The 17,543-nt window shown below is 40.9% G+C and overlaps 1 protein-coding gene across 1 annotated transcript; it reads right to left on the bottom strand.

Annotated features, from left to right (window-relative positions):
- Positions 1-5,483: 5,483 nt before the first annotated feature.
- Positions 5,484-13,933, bottom strand: LOC123993251 (lamina-associated polypeptide 2, isoforms beta/gamma-like). The gene is made up of 6 exons (XM_046295186.1): positions 13,304-13,933; positions 11,371-11,485; positions 8,715-8,876; positions 8,351-8,463; positions 8,063-8,166; positions 5,484-7,855 (listed from the first exon to the last, which is right to left on the bottom strand). Exons 1-6 carry the CDS (start codon positions 13,532-13,534, stop codon positions 7,462-7,464), a joined length of 1,119 nt encoding a protein of 372 aa, XP_046151142.1. The 5' UTR covers positions 13,535-13,933; the 3' UTR covers positions 5,484-7,461.
- Positions 13,934-17,543: the final 3,610 nt, after the last annotated feature.

Here is a 17,543-nt window from a genome sequence, read left to right as displayed (position 1 = left end):
CTGCCCCTCTCCCAGCCTTCAGTTGGCTCGATGGAAGTTCTGACAACTTCTAGTGAATCTTTGTTTTCATTTCAACAACTTTCTACTTGTGAAATGCTAGACGCTTTGCACAAGATTGATGTAAAAATCCACTAAGGCTTGATCCTTTCTTGCTGCAGCAGAATGGCGCTGGAGTGAATAGTGCAGTTTTACGGGCTCCTGACCTATTGTGTGCTTGGGGGGGCTCTGCACACATAGACAACAGCCACCCTCGAAGAATCGTTACCCAACCATCTCACATTGATTTTGCATATTGTTTTTTATACTGAATGTTATCAGATCTTCAACCAAAACCTTATATTAGATAAAGGGAACATGAGTGAACAAATAACCCAACAATTACATACTTACTTAATTTATTTAATCAACAAAGTTATGCAATTCCCTGTGTGAAAAAGTAATTGCCCTGTTACACTCAATAACTGGTTGTGCCACCTTTAGCTCCAATGACTCCAACCAAATGCTTCCTGTGATTGTTGATCAGTCTATCACATAGTTGAGGAGGAATTTTGGCCCACTCTTCCATGCAGTGTGATTTGTGGGTTTTCAATCATGAACTGATTGTTTCAAGTCCTGCCACAACATCTCAATTGGGATTAGTTCTGGACTTTGACTCTAGGCCATTACAAAGCTTAAAATGTGTTGCTTTTTTAGCCATTTTATGTATACTTGATTGTGTGTTTTGGATCATTGTTTTGCTGCCTGACCCAGCTTCAGCTTCAGCTCACAGACAGATGGCCTGACATTCTCCTGTAGAATTCTCTGATACAGAGCAGAATTCATTGTTCCTTCTATTAAGGCAAGTTGTCCAGGTTCTGAGGCAATAAAACATCCCCACATTTTCACACTACCATCACCATGCTTGATCGTTGGTGTAAGGTTCTTACTGTAGAAATGCTGTGTTTGGTTTTTGCCAAGCGATCCGGACCTCTGTAATTTTTGGTCATGGCTATAATAATAATATATTCCATTTAGCAGATGCTTTTATCCAAATTCTTTAAAAAATGTATATTGTTGTAATTTTCCCCCCCTTTTTCCCCCATTTGGTAATTACAGTCTTGTCCCATCGCTGCAACTCCCGTATGGACTTGGGAGAGGCAAAGGTCAAGAGACATGCGTCCTCCAAAACACGACACTGCCAAGCCGCACTGCTTCTTGATACACTACTCATTTAACCCAGATACAAGCTGTATTCGAATACTCATACTAACCGTGCTATTTGTGACGTGATTTGAGTATATAGTATGCTTATTGGTCATAGTATGGATAGTTAGTATGCCAAAAGTTCCTGGATACAGGAAAATACAAAGTATACAGGCAGTGTACACTGTTTCCGTGCATTTAGTGCCCATAATGCAATTCTCCAGAAAATGGGCGTGGCTTCACAACGTTTTCAGATTAGAAGAAAATGTGTTCGTATGGAAAACATGTTTTGTGATTGTAGTGAAAGATCGTAGGGTATTTTTTTTTCAAGCAAAGTATATGGGAGTTGTACTCCAGTCCAATAGGTGGCGCTCTCCCTCTCCCTCCTTTTGGCAAATCTGACCATATTTCTATCCTCTTTATTCCTGCTTACAAGCACCAGTGACTCAGTCAATAAAAAAAGTGGTCAGATGAAGCAGATTCTAAGCTACAGGACTGTTTTGCTAGCACAGACTGGAATATGTTCCGGGATTGTTACGATGACATTGACACCCCCAGGTGTTAAGGGTAGGTAACAACACATCTGCCACACTGATCCTCAACACTGGGGCCCCTCAGGGGTGCTTGCTCAGTCCCCTCCTGTACTCCCTGTTCACTCATGACTGCACGGCCAGGCACAACTCATTAAGTTTGCAGACGACACAACAGTGGTAGGCCTGATCACCAACAACGACGAGACAGCATATACGGAGGAGGTCAGAGACTTGGCCGTGTGGTGCCAGGACAACAACCTTTCCCTCAATGTGATCAAGACTAAGGAGATGATTGTGGACTACAGGAAAGGAGGACTGAGGACGCCCCCATTCTCATCGATGAGGCTGTAGTTGAGCAGGTTGAGAGCTTCAAGTTCCTTGGTGTCCACATCACCAACAAACTAACATGGTCCATGCACACCAAGACTGTCGCGAAGAGGGCACGACAAAACCTATTCCGCTTCAGGAGATGGAAAAGATTTGGCATGGGTCCTCAGATCCTCAAAAGGTTCTACAGCTGCACCATCGAGAGCATCCTGACTGGTTACATCACTGCCTGGTATGGCAACTGCTCAGCCTCTGACCGCAAGGCACTACAGAGGGTAGAGCGTACGGTCCAGTACATCACTGGGGCCAAGCTTCCTGCCACCTCTATACCAGGGGGTGCCAGAGGAAGGCCCTAAAAATTGTCAAAGACGCCAGCCACCTTGGTCATAGACTGTTCTCTTTGCTACTGCGGTACCGGCGCGCCAAGTCTAGGTCCAAGAGGCTTCTAAACAGCATCTACCCCAAGCCATAAGACTACTGAACATCTAATCAAATGGCTACCCAGACTATTTGCATTACCCCCCCCTCTTTTACTCTGCTGTTACGCTCTGTTATTATCTATGCATAAGTCACTTTAATAACTACCTACATGTATATATTACATCAATTACTTTGACTAACCGGTACCCCCTGTATATAACCTCACTATTGTAATTTTACTACTGCTCTTTAATTATTTGTTACTTTTATTTCTTATTTTTCTGTAGGTATTTTTCTTAAAACTGCATTGTTGGTTAAAAAGGGCTTGTAAGTAAGCATTCCACTGTAAGGCCTACACCTGTTGCATTCGGTGCATGTGACAAATAACATTTGATTTGATTTTAATGCAACATAATGCAACATTTACCAACTGCCGTTAAACCTCATCGAAGAAGAATCATTCAGTCCTCGTGAAAATCACTACAATCAAGGTCCTTTAGCTGTCACACATATTGGCTACACTAGCTAATGTTAACTACTTTTCCACACTGCAAACAATGTAAATGTTACCTGTATTGTATTAAGATAATGAAGTTGAAATGTCATGTTTTCGAGTTGATCCCCCCTGACTAAGAAAGTGCATTTACTTATTTTCAGTTGATTTACCTTACCCAGAAAATGCAGTTTGTATTGTTTAAAAAAATATTCTGACTTGTTTCAATACTTTTTTAGGTTAAAGTAAGAGAATTTTAATGGTAAGAGATATCTAGGTAAGATGATAAAAATATAAGATCAAATCATGACGTCAGTGATCTTCAGGTTGGAAAGTCAGAACTCTAGAAAGAAGCCCAAGTTCCCAAGTTGGATGACCATTCCAATCGATTTTTCCCAATGGAGCCCGTTTTTTCTGAGTTCCCAGTTGTTTTGATCGCTATGAAGTCGGAGATTTCCGAGTTCCCAGTTGTTTTGTCCGCTCTGAAGTCAGAAATTTCCGAGTTCCCAGTTGTTTTGAATGCTGCAACAGTCTACTAAATCAATGGGGAGAGGGTAGCATGCATGGCAAGCCGGCAGCACAACACCTGGGCACAGTGTCGTTCCCACTTGCCCAGCACTGCGATGCAGTGCCTTAGACCACTGCGCCACCCGGGATGCCCCTGGAAAGCACTTTTAAAGAACAACCAGGCATCCTCTACTGACGAGATGAGGTCAATATCATTCCAGGATACCCGGGCCAGGTCGATTAGAAAGGCTTGCTCGCTGAAGTGTTTTAGGGTGCGTTTGACAGTGATGAAGGGTGGTCGTATTACCGCAGGCCCATTACAGACACAGGCAATGATCGCTAAGATCCTGGTTGAAGACAGCAGAGGTGTATTTAGAGGGCAAGTTGGTCAGGATGATATCTATGAGGGTGCCCCATGTTTACAGATTTAGGGTTGTACCTGGTAGGTTCCTTGATCATTTGTGTGAGATTGAGGGCATCTATTTTAGATTGTAGGACGGCCGAGGTGCTAAACATATCCCAGTTTAGGTCACCTAACAATATGAACTCTGAAGATAAGATGGGGGGCAATCAATTCACATATGGTGTCCAGGGCACAGGTGGGGGCTGAGGGGGGTCTATAAGAAGCGGCAACAGTGAGAGACTTATTTCTGGAAAGGTGGATTTTTAATAGTAGAAGCTTGAATTATTTGGGCACAGACCTGGATAGTATGACAGAACTCTGCAGGCTAACTCAACCCCCTTTGGCAGTTCTATCTTGACGGAAAATGTAGATTGGGATGGAAATTTCTGAATTTTTGGTGGCCTTAAGCCAGGATTCAGACACGGCTAGGACATCAGGGTTGGCAGACTGAGCTAAAGCAGTGAATAAAACAAACTTAGGGAGGATACTTCTGATGTTAACATGCGTGAAACTAAGGCTTTTACGGTTACAAAAGTCAATAAATGTGAGTGCCTGGGGAATAGGTGTGATGCTGGGGGCTACAGGGCCTGTGTTGACTTCTCCATCACCAGTGGAACAGAGGAGGAGTAGGATAAGGGTACGGCTAAAGGCTATAAGAACTGGTCGTTTAGTGCGTTCGGAACAGAGAATAAAAGGGGCAGATTTCTGGGCGTGGTAGAACCGATTCGGGGCATAATGTACAGGGTATGGTAGGATGTGAGTACAGTGGGGGTAAACCTAGGCATTGAGTGACGATGATAGAGCTTGCATCTCTGGAGCCACCAGCTAAGCCAGGTGAGGTTTCCCCATGTCTGGGGTGTGTGACAAAATAGCTATCTAAGGAATGATGAGCTGGACTAGGGGCTCTACAGTGAGATAAAACAACAACTAAACGAAACAGCAGAAGACAAGGCATATTGACATTAGAGAGAGGCATGTGTAGCCAAGTTAGCTAATAGTTTTGACTAATTGCAGTTTGTGACAAAATAAGCTAGTAGACACCATCTAAACAGCTGTGAAATCTATTTTCCATAACCAACAATATTGTTGTTTCAGCTGTTTGAAGCTGGTGTACAAAACCTAAATGAAAAAGATAATAACGCTAGTCACTGTGACGTTCAGATGGTGAAGAATATTGTACGTTCTCTCCCTCGCCCATCAAAGTAAGCATACCTTTCTTATGAAAATTGTAATCAGTGCCTGGCTGTTGTTGCCAGCGTAACTAGTTGGCTTGTTCAAAGTCTAAGTTAAGAGCGAGTGTGACATCCCTTTGGCATACTCTTCTTTCACCTTTCAGTTGGAAGCTTATCTCACTCTGCATGCCTGTCTTCAAATTCTGTTGAAATGTTCTCAAACGAGCATTCAGAGATGTTTTTAAGCATGCGACCAACTGGGTTCGACTGTGGGTGTCTGCACAGTGCGCACCACAAGACTGTTCACCAGCTGAACTAAAGGCATTTCCTAGGCATTTACCGCAGAGAGCCAACACAAGTCTTCATCAACAGATAGCACAGTAGCTGTCTTCTTTTCTCAGATGACCAAGAGTATGGAATCTCCTCATTAAAGAAAACCATGGGGAGAGAATTGACTTACCACATTTATTTAATGATATTATCTATTAGAAATAAAAACAGATAAAAAAACCTTAACCCCACAATATACTTTCATCCTTGCTTGGGAAGCTAGCTGCTTGATCAAAGTCAAAAACATTTCATCTTTAATATATTCACTTGCGTAACAAGTAAACAGAGGTTCAGATTTAGCATATAAAAAAAAGCGACATCCTACTTTCACCTATGGTACTTTATTTTTCTACAATAAAATAATAAAAAAGTTCACAATTCACATTTGAAAAATACGGAACAAAATAAAAAACGGCTTTTTCTTCTTTTTTTTCAAACAGTGTGGACGAACATGTCAACTTCTTTACAAGTGAATGTCAGTAAGTGGTCAACATAAGTTAAGTGGCTATCACTTTTGTCATTAGTCTCCTCGGGTAATTATTGTCCCCATTAATATTACCTCTGCTATCAAGATGAATTATACAAGAGGCAAACTCTATTTGAGTTTTTGACTCATTAAAATTAGAATAGGATCATGAGCCATTTACTTGCTCAACTTTATTTAGCAAAAATATAATTCTTCCAAGATCCGTAGCAGTATGTATGGAACCATTAAGAAGGGCTGTGTGGATGCACTAAATATAAAGACAGCCAGTCCTAGGTCGTGTTCATTCGGCACCACATGGAAAAAAACACAGAATCAGAGAATATTTGTCCAATAAGGACTACCCACTTGTGTTTTCCTGTTTCAAAACTTTTTGCTACGGTGAGCATGCCCTTTAGATAGGACTGAAGGATCTTGAATCTTCAGAGCAACAAAGCACTATAGCTGAAACACAAACTCACACAAAGCTATACTGGGATTTGGTCATCACAGACTGATGAGCCATTCAACTACCAGACCACTTACTGCTAGACAGGTCCCAAATCTGCTTTTGCTGTCTTGCCAACTCCTCCTGACAATGACCAAGAGAGTTGGCAAGATAGCACATACAGATCTGGGACCAGGCTTACTTACTGCAGTTCATCTCCCCAACAGCTTTTCAATGTACTGATGGCTCTAAACGAGCAGTTTAAAGACAACTAATAGTTTTAGCAATCAAACTCATAGTTTATAGCATGAAAAAGGGCTTCTCCTCATTCAGTGACAAAACCTTATTTAACACTATTGGACAGTATTATGACTCCTCGCAGCAGTGATCCAATTAACTTAGAGCAAATTAGAATAGACCTGAGCACCATTCAATTCATAGTTTAAAAACAGTATTCTACATATCTCTATTATTAATACTACAGTGTATATTCAAAATCCATACAGAAATACTTGTAGATATTTCCGTAATCAGTAGCAGGGTTGGGGTCAGTTCCATTTCAATTCAGGAAGTGCACTCCATTTCTCATTCTCTCCAAAGTTTTTTATGAGGAACCTTTGGAATTTGGTTTACTTTCTGAATTGACTGGAATTGACCTCAACCCTGGCACTATGCAAGTTCTAACAGTGTGCCTGGCACAACAGACACCCCGAAAACTACAACCATGTCCTGCAAAAACTACAACCATGCATGTGACCTGTCCTCGCAATATCACATGGGAGTTCTATCTACACACATAAGTGAAAAATACACACAAAGAATACACAAAATGCACTTCACACTATGATTAAAAACAACTTAATAAAAACAAGTCTATTCAGACTGTCATGACAAGACAGTGCTGGTTTGTTTTACAAGAAGCTTACGTTGGTTAGGTTGAATGCCCTTCCTTTCTCTCCTTAGCGGGGACGAGGAGAAGTGAACAAGGAAGGGACAGGGTGAGACAGTCTACCAGCCCAGATTAAATGTCAGTCAGTCCTCCAAGATGGTCAACCATGTATAAATAGATGAAGATGGGTTTGGTGACCAGATGAAGGGGGGTCTTTTGACCTCAATTGGACACCCTGGTAAAATAATAGAAAGAATTATAATAAAAGAGAGCAGGGTGGAGTAGGTGTATTGCTTACTTGCCTCCACCCTCAGCTCCTGCACTTTGGCTGCTGCTGGCCCCGATGCCGAGAGGCACAATCACATTATCGACCACGGCATCTACCACCTTATCAACCGTGCTATACAGGTGACCCATGGCGTCGTTTATCAAACCCTTGACGGACTGGACCTGATCTGCATCAAGGTGCTGGATGACGAAGTAGATGGAACCGGCTACAGTGATGAGCACCATGAGCTTTAGTAGGACAGAGAGGAATCCTGGCCTGGCCCGTTCTGAGCCCAGGGAGCTGCACTCAGAGTGAGACTCTGTGTAGATGGAGCGCTCCAGGAGAGACTTGTTCAGCCAATAGTTGCTGGGTTTCACCGGTCGGCCAGCCGCACCATGGATCGATCTCCTGCATGTGGCGCTGGGGAGAGAGGAGGATTAGAAGATAATGTGACAAAGTCATTTCTGACAAGTCATGTTTAACAACTGCTGTAAATATTTTACTGGTAAGTGCCCCTGTGTTCTTGGAGCCATACACATAAAAAAAGATCAGGAGATGGGATCTGTCTTAGTTTGACCAAAAGTGAAAGGTTCCACATACTAGTGATAGGGCCTAAAAAGGTCTTACCTGATGCCTATGGGTGAAAGGATCTCATTCGCGAGAATCTCCTCAACATTCTTCCCCGTCTTCTTAGGGGTCTGGTCACCAGTTGCTAGACTCTCATCCACCACCTGTGAACATTGATAATGACAACAGATGATTGAGAGGTTGAGGTTTATGGGTGCAAGATAAGATTATTTACATATGTGCTGAACTGTCTTGCTGTTGAAGACAAATGCTGTTTTAATGTGAGAGCTCTGGTGAGTGTGATTTTGCATTGTATTTACTTAAATCAACTTGAACTTAAAGGCTTACCTTGTTGCTCCGTCTGCTGCTGGTCCTGATGGTGACAGGAGTCTTCCCTCTGCTCATCACAGACTTCTCCACAACAGCAGCTGGCTCTGGTTCAGGAGCAGCTGTAATCTCATCTGACAGAGTTAAAGCAAACACAAGTCAGTGAGAATCAAGGCATCTAAACGGAGTAAAAAGGATCCATTCCATTCCAATTCTGAAATTCCAATTTCCTCATTGCTTTTCAGTTTAGGCCTACTTCCTGAATTGAAATTGAAACCAAACCCTGAATTAAATCAAATCCAAATGTATTAGCCACATGCACTGAATAAGTGTGCTGCTTAATTAATGGTGCAGGTTCTTGTGCAGTTATAATATCTCATCTCACCTTCCTCCTTGTCACTGTACTGGTCAGAGAGTGTGTTGCCGTTCTGGTTGCCGTCTGACTTGACTGCTGCAGCGGTAACTGTGGCAGTCTCGGATAGGCTAGGGGTAGCCTCAGGGGCAGGTGTATCCAGTTGCTTCTTCTCATAAAGAATGCGAGTGCAGCCTGAAGACAAGGGGAAACCAGTTAGAAGTGAAGGGGGTTACATTTAGTCAAGGATCTCTCACTGACTGTTTGAGTCTGTTGGTGCATCTCAATTAGAGGTTGACCGATTAATCGGAATGGCCGAATAATTACGGCCGATTTCAAGTTTTCATAACAATCGGAAATCAGTATTTTTGGATGCCAATTTTGATTATTATAATTTTTTTACACCTTTATTTAACCAGGCAAGTCAGTTAAGAACACATTCTTATTTTCAATGACGGCCTAGGAACAGTGGGTTAACTGCCTTGTTCATGGGCAGAACGACAGATTTTTACCATGTCAGCTCTGGGATTCAATCTTTCAACCTTACGGTTACTAGTCCAACGCTCTAACCACCTGCCTCTCATTGCACTCCACGAGGAGCCTGCCTGTTATGCGAATGCAGTTTTTATTTTTTTATACCTTTATTTTACTAGGCAAGTCAGTTAAGAACAAATTCTTATTTTCATTGACAGCCTAGGAACAGTGGGTTAACTGCCTGTTCAGGGGCAGAACGACAGATTTGTACCTTGTCAGCTCGGGGATTTGAACTTGCAACCTTCCGGTTACTAGTCCAACGCTCTAACCACTAGGCTACCCTAAGCCAAGGTAAGTTGCTAGCTAGCATTAAACTTATCTTATAAAAAACAATCAATCAATCATAACCACTAGTTAACTACACATGGTTGATGATATTACTAGTTTATCTAGCGTGTCCTGCATTGCATATAATCGATGCAACGCTGGGGGATGATTTAACAAAAGCGCATTTGTGAAAAAAGCACAATCGTTGCATGACTGTACCTAACCATTAACACCAATGCCTTTCTTAAAATCAATACACAGAAGTATGTATTTTTAAACCTGCATATTTAGCTAAAAGAAATCCAGGTTAGCAGGCAATATTAACCAGGTGAAATTGTGTTACTTTTCTTGCGTTCATTGCACGCAGAGTCAAGGTAAATGCAACAGTTTGGGCCGCCTGGGTCATTGTGAACTAATTTGCCAGTATTTTACATTATGACATAACATTGAAGGTTGTACAATGTAACAGGAATATTTAAGACTTAGGGATGCCACCCGTTAGATAAAATACGTAACGGTTCCGTATTTCACTGAAAGAATAAACGTTTTGTTTTCGAAATTATAGTTTCAAGATTCGACCATATTAATGACCAAAGGCTCGTATTTCTGTGTTTTATTATGCTATAATTAAGTCTATGATTTGATATTTGATAGAGCAGTCTGACTGCGCGATGGTAGGCAGCAGCAGGCTCGTAAGCATTCATTCAAACAGCACTTTCGTGTGTTTTGCCAGCAGCTCTTCGCAAGTACAGTGTTTATGACTTCAAGCCTATCAGCCTAATGGCTGGTGTAACCAGTGTGAAATGATTAGCTAGTTAGCGGGGTGCGCGCCAATAGCGTTTCAAACGTCACTCGCTCTGAGACTTGGAGTAGTTATTCCCCTTGCTCTGCAAGGGCTGTGGCTTTTGTGGAGCGATGGGTAACGCTGCTTCAAGTGTGGCTGTTGTCGATGTGTTCCTGGTTCGAGCCCAGGGAGGAGCGAGGAGAGGGACGGAAGCTAGTGTTACACTGGCAATACTAAAGTGCCTATAAGAACATTCAATAGTCAAAGGTTAATGAAATACAAATGGTATAGAGAGAAATAGTCATATAAATACTATATTAACTGCAACCTAAAACCTCCTACCTGGGAATATTGAAGTCTCATGTTAAAAGGAACTACCAACTTTCATATGTTCTCATGTTCTGAGCAAGGAACTGAAACGGTAGCTTTTTTACATGGCACATATTGCACTTTTACTTCTCCAACACTTTGTTTTTGCATTATTTAAACCAAATTGAATATGTTTCATTATTTATTTGAGGCTAAATGTATTTTTATTGATGTATTATATTAAGTTAAAATAAGTGTTCATTCAGTATTGTTGTAATTGTCATTATACATGTTTTTTTAAATAAATTGGCCGATTAATCACCACCTTCCGGAGACACCTGAAACCCCACCTCTTTAAGGAATACCTAGGATAGGATAAGTAATCCTTCTCACCCCCCCCCCCCTGCACTATTGTAAAGTGACTGTTCCACTGGATGCCATAAGGTGAATGAACCAATTTGTAAGTCGCTCTGGATAAGAGCGTCTGCTAAATGACTTAAATGTAAAATGTAAATGTAATCGGTATCGGCATTTATTTTTTTCGGTATCGGTATTATATTTTTGGTCCTTCAATATCGGTATCGGTGGTGAAAAATCATAATCGGTCGACCTCTAATCTCAATAGTCTAAAGTGGCTTCCTCTCCTTGTCTCATTCACATCATCTGCACAGATGTACAAGAACTGATGAGGTGAAAGCTTATCTTCTCAGATCAATGCAGATGAAGTGGCGGAGCAAGGAAAGGAGAGGACACCATTTTAAGACACACCCTGAGTAAAACATAAGGAAGACTCACCAACTATGGGTCCAATATTGACTCCATGCTTCAACAGCTCATGTTTTAAGCCTGCATCTGTAAGGTCTGTCATCTTCACTTCTTCTGACCGAGGCTTGTCAGTCCTGGTGGCTTTCTGTGGATGGATGGATTATGGGTGTCAATTCATAGACCTGGGTAAAAAGCTTATCTAGAGAACGAAGATTAGCCTATGTCTGTTGTAACTAAGATTATCTACAAAGAACACAGACATTAGAGAACCAGTAAGTAAAGCCCTATTCAGGATTAGTTTTACTGGGGGAGGTCATTCTCTAATTATGTGCACGAGCACAAAACACCACATCTGTAATTTTAGTCCCGCCCGAATCTGCCATCTCAGTTGTTTTCACATGGCAGGAGAGTAATAATTCCAGCCAGAATAACCTAGTGTTTTTTGGTAAGTCCAAGGTCCCTTGAAAATACTAGTACCGTGTGAATCGACATCCCTGTTTTATGAGACAAATGTCTGTGTTTGACAGGTGTTGCTCACAGTTTGAGCAAGAAAACAATAACTGATTCGATAAATCGAAAGAAGTGCTGCCTATAGGCTATATATGAATGGCCTACATGCATCAACTTTCACAGTGAATGCTTTTGTTTACGTTTCATGCGTATGAATTGAATATAGCCAAATGATTCAGTAAAAAATATTGTGCTTATTTAATGCAACCCTTGCTGCTAATACATCGCAAAGCAGCACACAACTTATCTAAACATTTGGAAATGAGAAGTTAACTTTCTCATCCATGGCCTTAAAACGCATCTCGAATTAACTGTTTAGCTCACATCCAAAGGCTGGGAGGCATTTAGGACGTACTGCGGATTGATTATTATGACACTATACCAATGATGTTTTGGTATGGTTTAGAAAACAAGCTCGAGTTATCAGTGTGGCACTATCAGCTGGACATGTTGAAATATCTTCATGCCTAGAATAAATCCCTGTAGGCTTCCATCATAACTGTCAATTTATATATATATTTTTTAAAGTAAGAATTCCAGGGGACAGTTTGGAAAAAAACTAATCCCGTCCGAAAGATTCTCTGGAATAAAAGACATTCTGGAGTAATAATAACATAATAACCAACGTTCTCTCATAATACTAGTCCCGTGTGAATATGGTTTAAGAGGCCTCTATGGGAACGGTGACCCCCCACGGGACGGTTGAGCTAACGTAGGCAAATGTGATTAGCACGAGGTTGTAAGTAACAAAAACAAAACCAGGACATATACATATCTGATATGGGCAGAATGCTTAAATTCTTGTTAATCTAACTGCACTGTCCAATTTACAGTAGCTATTACAGTGATATAATACCATGCTATTGTTTGAGGAGAGTGCACAATTATGAACTTGAAAAATGTATTAATAAACCAATTAGGCACATTTGGGCAGTCTTGATACAACATTTTGAACAGATATGCAATGGTTCATTAGATCAGTCTAAAACATTGCAAATATACACTGCTACCATCTAATGCCCAAAATCTAAATTGCGCCTGGGCTGGAATAATACATTATTGCTTTTCTCTTGAATGTCAAAGATGATCTAATGTGTTATATTCTCCGACATTAATTTCACATTTCCACAAACTTAAAAGTGTTTCCTTTCTAATGGTATCAAGAATATGCATATCCTTGCTTCAGGTCCTGAGCTACAGGCAGTTAGATTTTGGTATGTCCTTTTAGGCAAAAACTGTAAAAAAGGGTCAGATCCTTTTAAAGAGGGAAAGAAACAGGAAGGGGGACATTTAAATGAATAACATTCACGTTATATGGAAAGGTTGCTCTCGGTCAGATTAATGGGCTAATGGAAAGGCAACAATACTTTAACACAGGTACCTAGTAATTTCATAAGTTACAAAATCAATTCATAGCACTGTAATGACCAATAATAACATATTCATAACTTACTCTTCCAGAAAGACTCTTGTTGGAGACTATAGGGGTAGGTAGTTCTTCATCACTGGAGAACATGTCTGTAAGTGGACTTTTCTGGTTCAGAACGGTCAAGTTCTTCAAGTACAATTGAACATATACATGTTTCTTCTGCTCGGAGACGGGAAGCGGCACATTGTTGGCCGTGAGCTCACTTTTGAGTTTATCCTTCGTGAGAACTGACGGATTTTCGAGAAATTCCGCCATGCCCGTTTCCTTTCTCGTAGATAAAAACAGTAGGCGGGTGTAAATTAGCTAGGTAAATTATTAAATTGAGCAGTTAGCAAGCTCGGTCGTAACAACAAAGGGAACGTGCAGAGTTGGAAGTATCGGTAAACGAAAAGACTGGTGCCCAGCAACGATTATTCAGCTATCATGAGCTAGCTATCCGATTCAACTTAACGTACTTATTATTTTTTATCTTAGAAATATTCACTCTCCATCGCGTGTCCCAGCTGAGATTGTTTGGTTAAACTACAGCTGCACTGTGATGGTACATTGAAACCGAACAAGTAAATACATATTCAAACTATTTAAAGAACGATATTAGCTAAAAACCCGGACCCTTTTTTGTTGTTGCTGTCTGTCCGCGGCATAGTCCGCGACCGTATATCAGGCAACAAAGAGGAGAGGTATTGGACGTTAGACCCCAAGAAACTAGATGGTGATTGGTCAGTCTTGAAAAAACCAAACGCACCCCGCCACAAAGAAAGAACCCTGTGGAGCCTGCAACATCCGTAGGCGTAATCGACAGTCAATATATACTATGTTGAATTCTGCCCGGAATTTCTGGATTTCTGCCCAGATGGATATTGACATAGTTAAAAGTTCTTTATAATTACATTTCCAGTGTAAATTTTCAATTTCATAACGCTGATGAAACTGCACCCCCATCTGAAGATGGCAGTGTTATCCACCATATGGTCGCCTGTAATTATTCGTGGAGCGCAGGCCATTAAGCACTTCACATTTCACAGACCATAAGCTACAAAGGAAAGCTGTTACTATAAACAGTGTTACATTAAACATTCCAAACATTGTTTGACACAGGCGTACATTGGAACATTATTAACATGATGCACAAGCTGGTCAGAAGGATACATTATAAATAAAGTTAAGAGGTCACTAAGGTTTCTTTTCAGACATTATCTCGCACTGAAATGTCCATGACCAATGTGATCTACTGGCTGCTGCATTTCCAGGCAGAATGTATGCAGCCATTTCTTTAGTGAGAGAGAGAGAGCGAGGAGGGGGTTCATAAAAATATATTTCTGACCACTGTCTGGCTGGTCCTTGGGGCATGACAGGCTTTTAAACTCTGTGGTGGTGAGGACCCTATATGTTGCCACAGTGATAGTGGTTTGAGGTGCCAGATTGTTGCCTCCTACTACCTGACCTTCAACTAGGCCTGGTCTGTGTCCCAAATGGGCTATGGTCAAAAGTAGTGCACACTATACAGGGAATAGGGTGCCATTGCCTTGCCTTTCTGGGATGCAACCGTTGCCTTTCTGGGATGCCGCTGCAGCAGAAACCAAGCAATGGATCCTCTGCCCACCTCAGACCTCAGCCTCAAACCACACAGAATACAGTGCTTGAAGTTTATAGTTCAGGTTTTCCATAGCCGACTTGCCAATGGAGTGTAAGCGAACATTTTTTTTGAGCCCTTGAGAAACACCTCTTAAGCTTTCTTTGTATGTCATTTACACAGAAAATATGTGGCGGGCCAAGAATCATAGTAAGTGCCTCAAGCATAACAGTCGTGCCCTCTGAAAGATGATCAAAGCGGAGACTGCAATTATCAACGATCACATGTTTTCAAAATTAGTTAATGTAAAAATGAAATACCAGGCCTACAGTACTATGCAGAAATGGTGTGAATAGCTAATAATATATATATTTTTGGATCAATGTTTATAAACTCTCAAGGCTAGATACAGATTTTGCAAAGGTATTAACTTTTGGAAACTTACAGAACTAGGCCTCTATATATCGTCAATAATATATACACTGTAATATATAATATATTATACAACAGGTGAGTCTAATTCTGGATGCTGATTGGTTAAAACCGCATTCCAGCCGGTGTCTATTCCACAAGTTACCACCGGCTAAAGCTATGATGTTGAAATCCCTATTTATTCTCTTCCATCTCACTGCACAATCCACTGTTTCATCAGCCCAGCCAGACAATTTATCAACTTGATCTCCAGTGTAAAAAGCTTTTAGACTAGCAATTGGTTTTCAATAGCGGAGATCTGTATAAACCGCAAGGTTAACGTAGACTGCTGTCTGTCTCTCTGACATTTGCAACATTGTTTCAGTATTGAAATTCAATGAACGTGTAGGGAGGGGTCGGGAGTTGGGATGACAGACAGGCAGGCAGCTTTTCTCAGCCAGTCTAAATCATGAATCAGCATAATTTCTATGGATATATACAAATACATGTCAATAACAAAAAAACAGGTAAAAAACAAATGAAGTGCAGCTAGTTTGCAGTCTTTACACCTTGAGTTTGAAATGATTGTGTTAGCTGTGTTGTTGGCCAACTCCTCTGAACAACAGTGTCCTAACGAGAGAGCACATTTTCTATGCTGTGGTGAAATCGTGCATCATTAGCTCATTGTTATGGATGCATCCAAATAAATGTCTCTGGAAAACAGCTTAAACAAATGCAAATACAGCTACTTTGTTGTTATTCTGGCTGCACTGTTTGACGTGACTGTAAGTTAGCCGTAGTTGGCTTGCTAGCAAGCAAGGGATAAGAACGTTGCCAGCCAAGACTTAACGACTGGGTCGTGTCTCTGGCAACCGAACTGATAGAATGAACGACCAGCCGGCTTGGATAGTAACCCTAGATTTGTGTTGGGACTATATCTTGTGGAAGGATGAAATACTGTGAATAAATTGATAAAAAATTAAGTTAATGAAAATATGTAAATCATTATTTTAATACTCTTAGTAACCAGATGTATAGAAGTGATAATGCCCTTGAAGCCTGTGTTAGGAGGATACATTGGCATGGTTTGCCTTGACTTTGTTTTGAGCACTTCTCACTTAAATATATGACATTAGGCAGAGGCTTTTAGCCAAAGCAACTTACAGTCATGCATGCATACATTGTACGTATGGGTGGTCCCAAGAATTGAACCCACTATCCAAGCCCTACCAACTGAGCTACAGAATTCAATAGACATGTCATAACCCAATTCAATTCTAGAAGAGTCTCTGCACACTTAGATCAAAACAAATGTAATATTATAATGTTCCAGGCAGCTTTCAGACACAATACCTTCATCTCAGCATGCAGAGCATTTGATTGTCACCTTTTTAGCCTTGTCAATGAACTTGTTTGGCACCAAACTACAAGAGATGTTTAGGCTCTCCGTGGCCTAAATATTTCTGTATATTATAGACAGTTTGGTAACATTCCACTTAAAGCCTGGAGATATAATGCATTATGTATATACATAAGACTTGTCATGGGCTTTTATGACCCCCTTATAACCTGTTGTTATCATCTTATAATGGTCCTGGCTCAAAGCCATTTGGAGTCAGTCAAAGAGAGGCATAACATTATTATAAGCCTTGTGAAATGACTTGTGTAGTCTTTTCTAGATAAGATTCACATACTCAGAAAGTCAAGAATGTAACACATTCTATAATCAAGAATGAAACAGCGTAGAAGTCAGAGGACTGAAATCCCAACTCGAAGATCCAAAGTTCCTCTAAAAATAGATGTTGTATCATTTGGAAAAACATTTAACACAAGACTCCAGTTTATCTTGGATTTGAAACATTTCTGAATCCCAATCGGGCCAACTGCCGCCGCGGGAGGAGTGTAGGAAAAGTCAACCTTTTACCAACCAGTGAATGTGTCTGATCAAATTCCACTGACACGACAAAATAAATACTGGTGAAATTGATTGAAGATGTGAGATTTCAATGGTCTTAAACTTGATGATGAAAGCAGTTTTATATGTTCAATGCATGGAGACAGCCAGGTAGATTGCATGAGGAATTGAGTTTACAGGTGAACAAAATTACAATGTGTGAGGCCACATTCTTTAGACAATGTTAATTAATTATGTGTGTAACCAACAGGTAATCTACTAACCTTACTTCAATCATGTTTTTCAGTATCCCAAAGCTCCCAGTTCCCGGGTTTGATTAAATAGTCCCCTTGTGTGATCTTAATCCTGCCTGGGTGGGTTCAAAA

The sequence above is a fragment of the Oncorhynchus gorbuscha genome, linkage group LG02, assembly GCF_021184085.1.
Source record: "Oncorhynchus gorbuscha isolate QuinsamMale2020 ecotype Even-year linkage group LG02, OgorEven_v1.0, whole genome shotgun sequence".
Taxonomy (NCBI): Eukaryota; Metazoa; Chordata; class Actinopteri; order Salmoniformes; family Salmonidae; genus Oncorhynchus; species Oncorhynchus gorbuscha.
The sequence above is the reverse complement of the archived record's forward strand: the minus strand, read 5'-3'. Positions and strand labels throughout refer to the sequence as shown.

Coding starts and splice junctions, on each gene's coding strand:
- LOC123993251 (XM_046295186.1), bottom strand. CDS start 13,534: ATGGCGGAATTTCTCGAAAATCCGTCAGTTCTCACGAAGGATAAACTC. Junction 8,464..8,714: donor GTACAGTGACAAGGAGGAAG/GTGAGATGAGAT, acceptor TAACTCTGTCAG/ATGAGATTACAGCTGCTCCT. Junction 7,856..8,062: donor CTTTCACCCATAGGCATCAG/GTAAGACCTTTT, acceptor CTCTCTCCCCAG/CGCCACATGCAGGAGATCGA.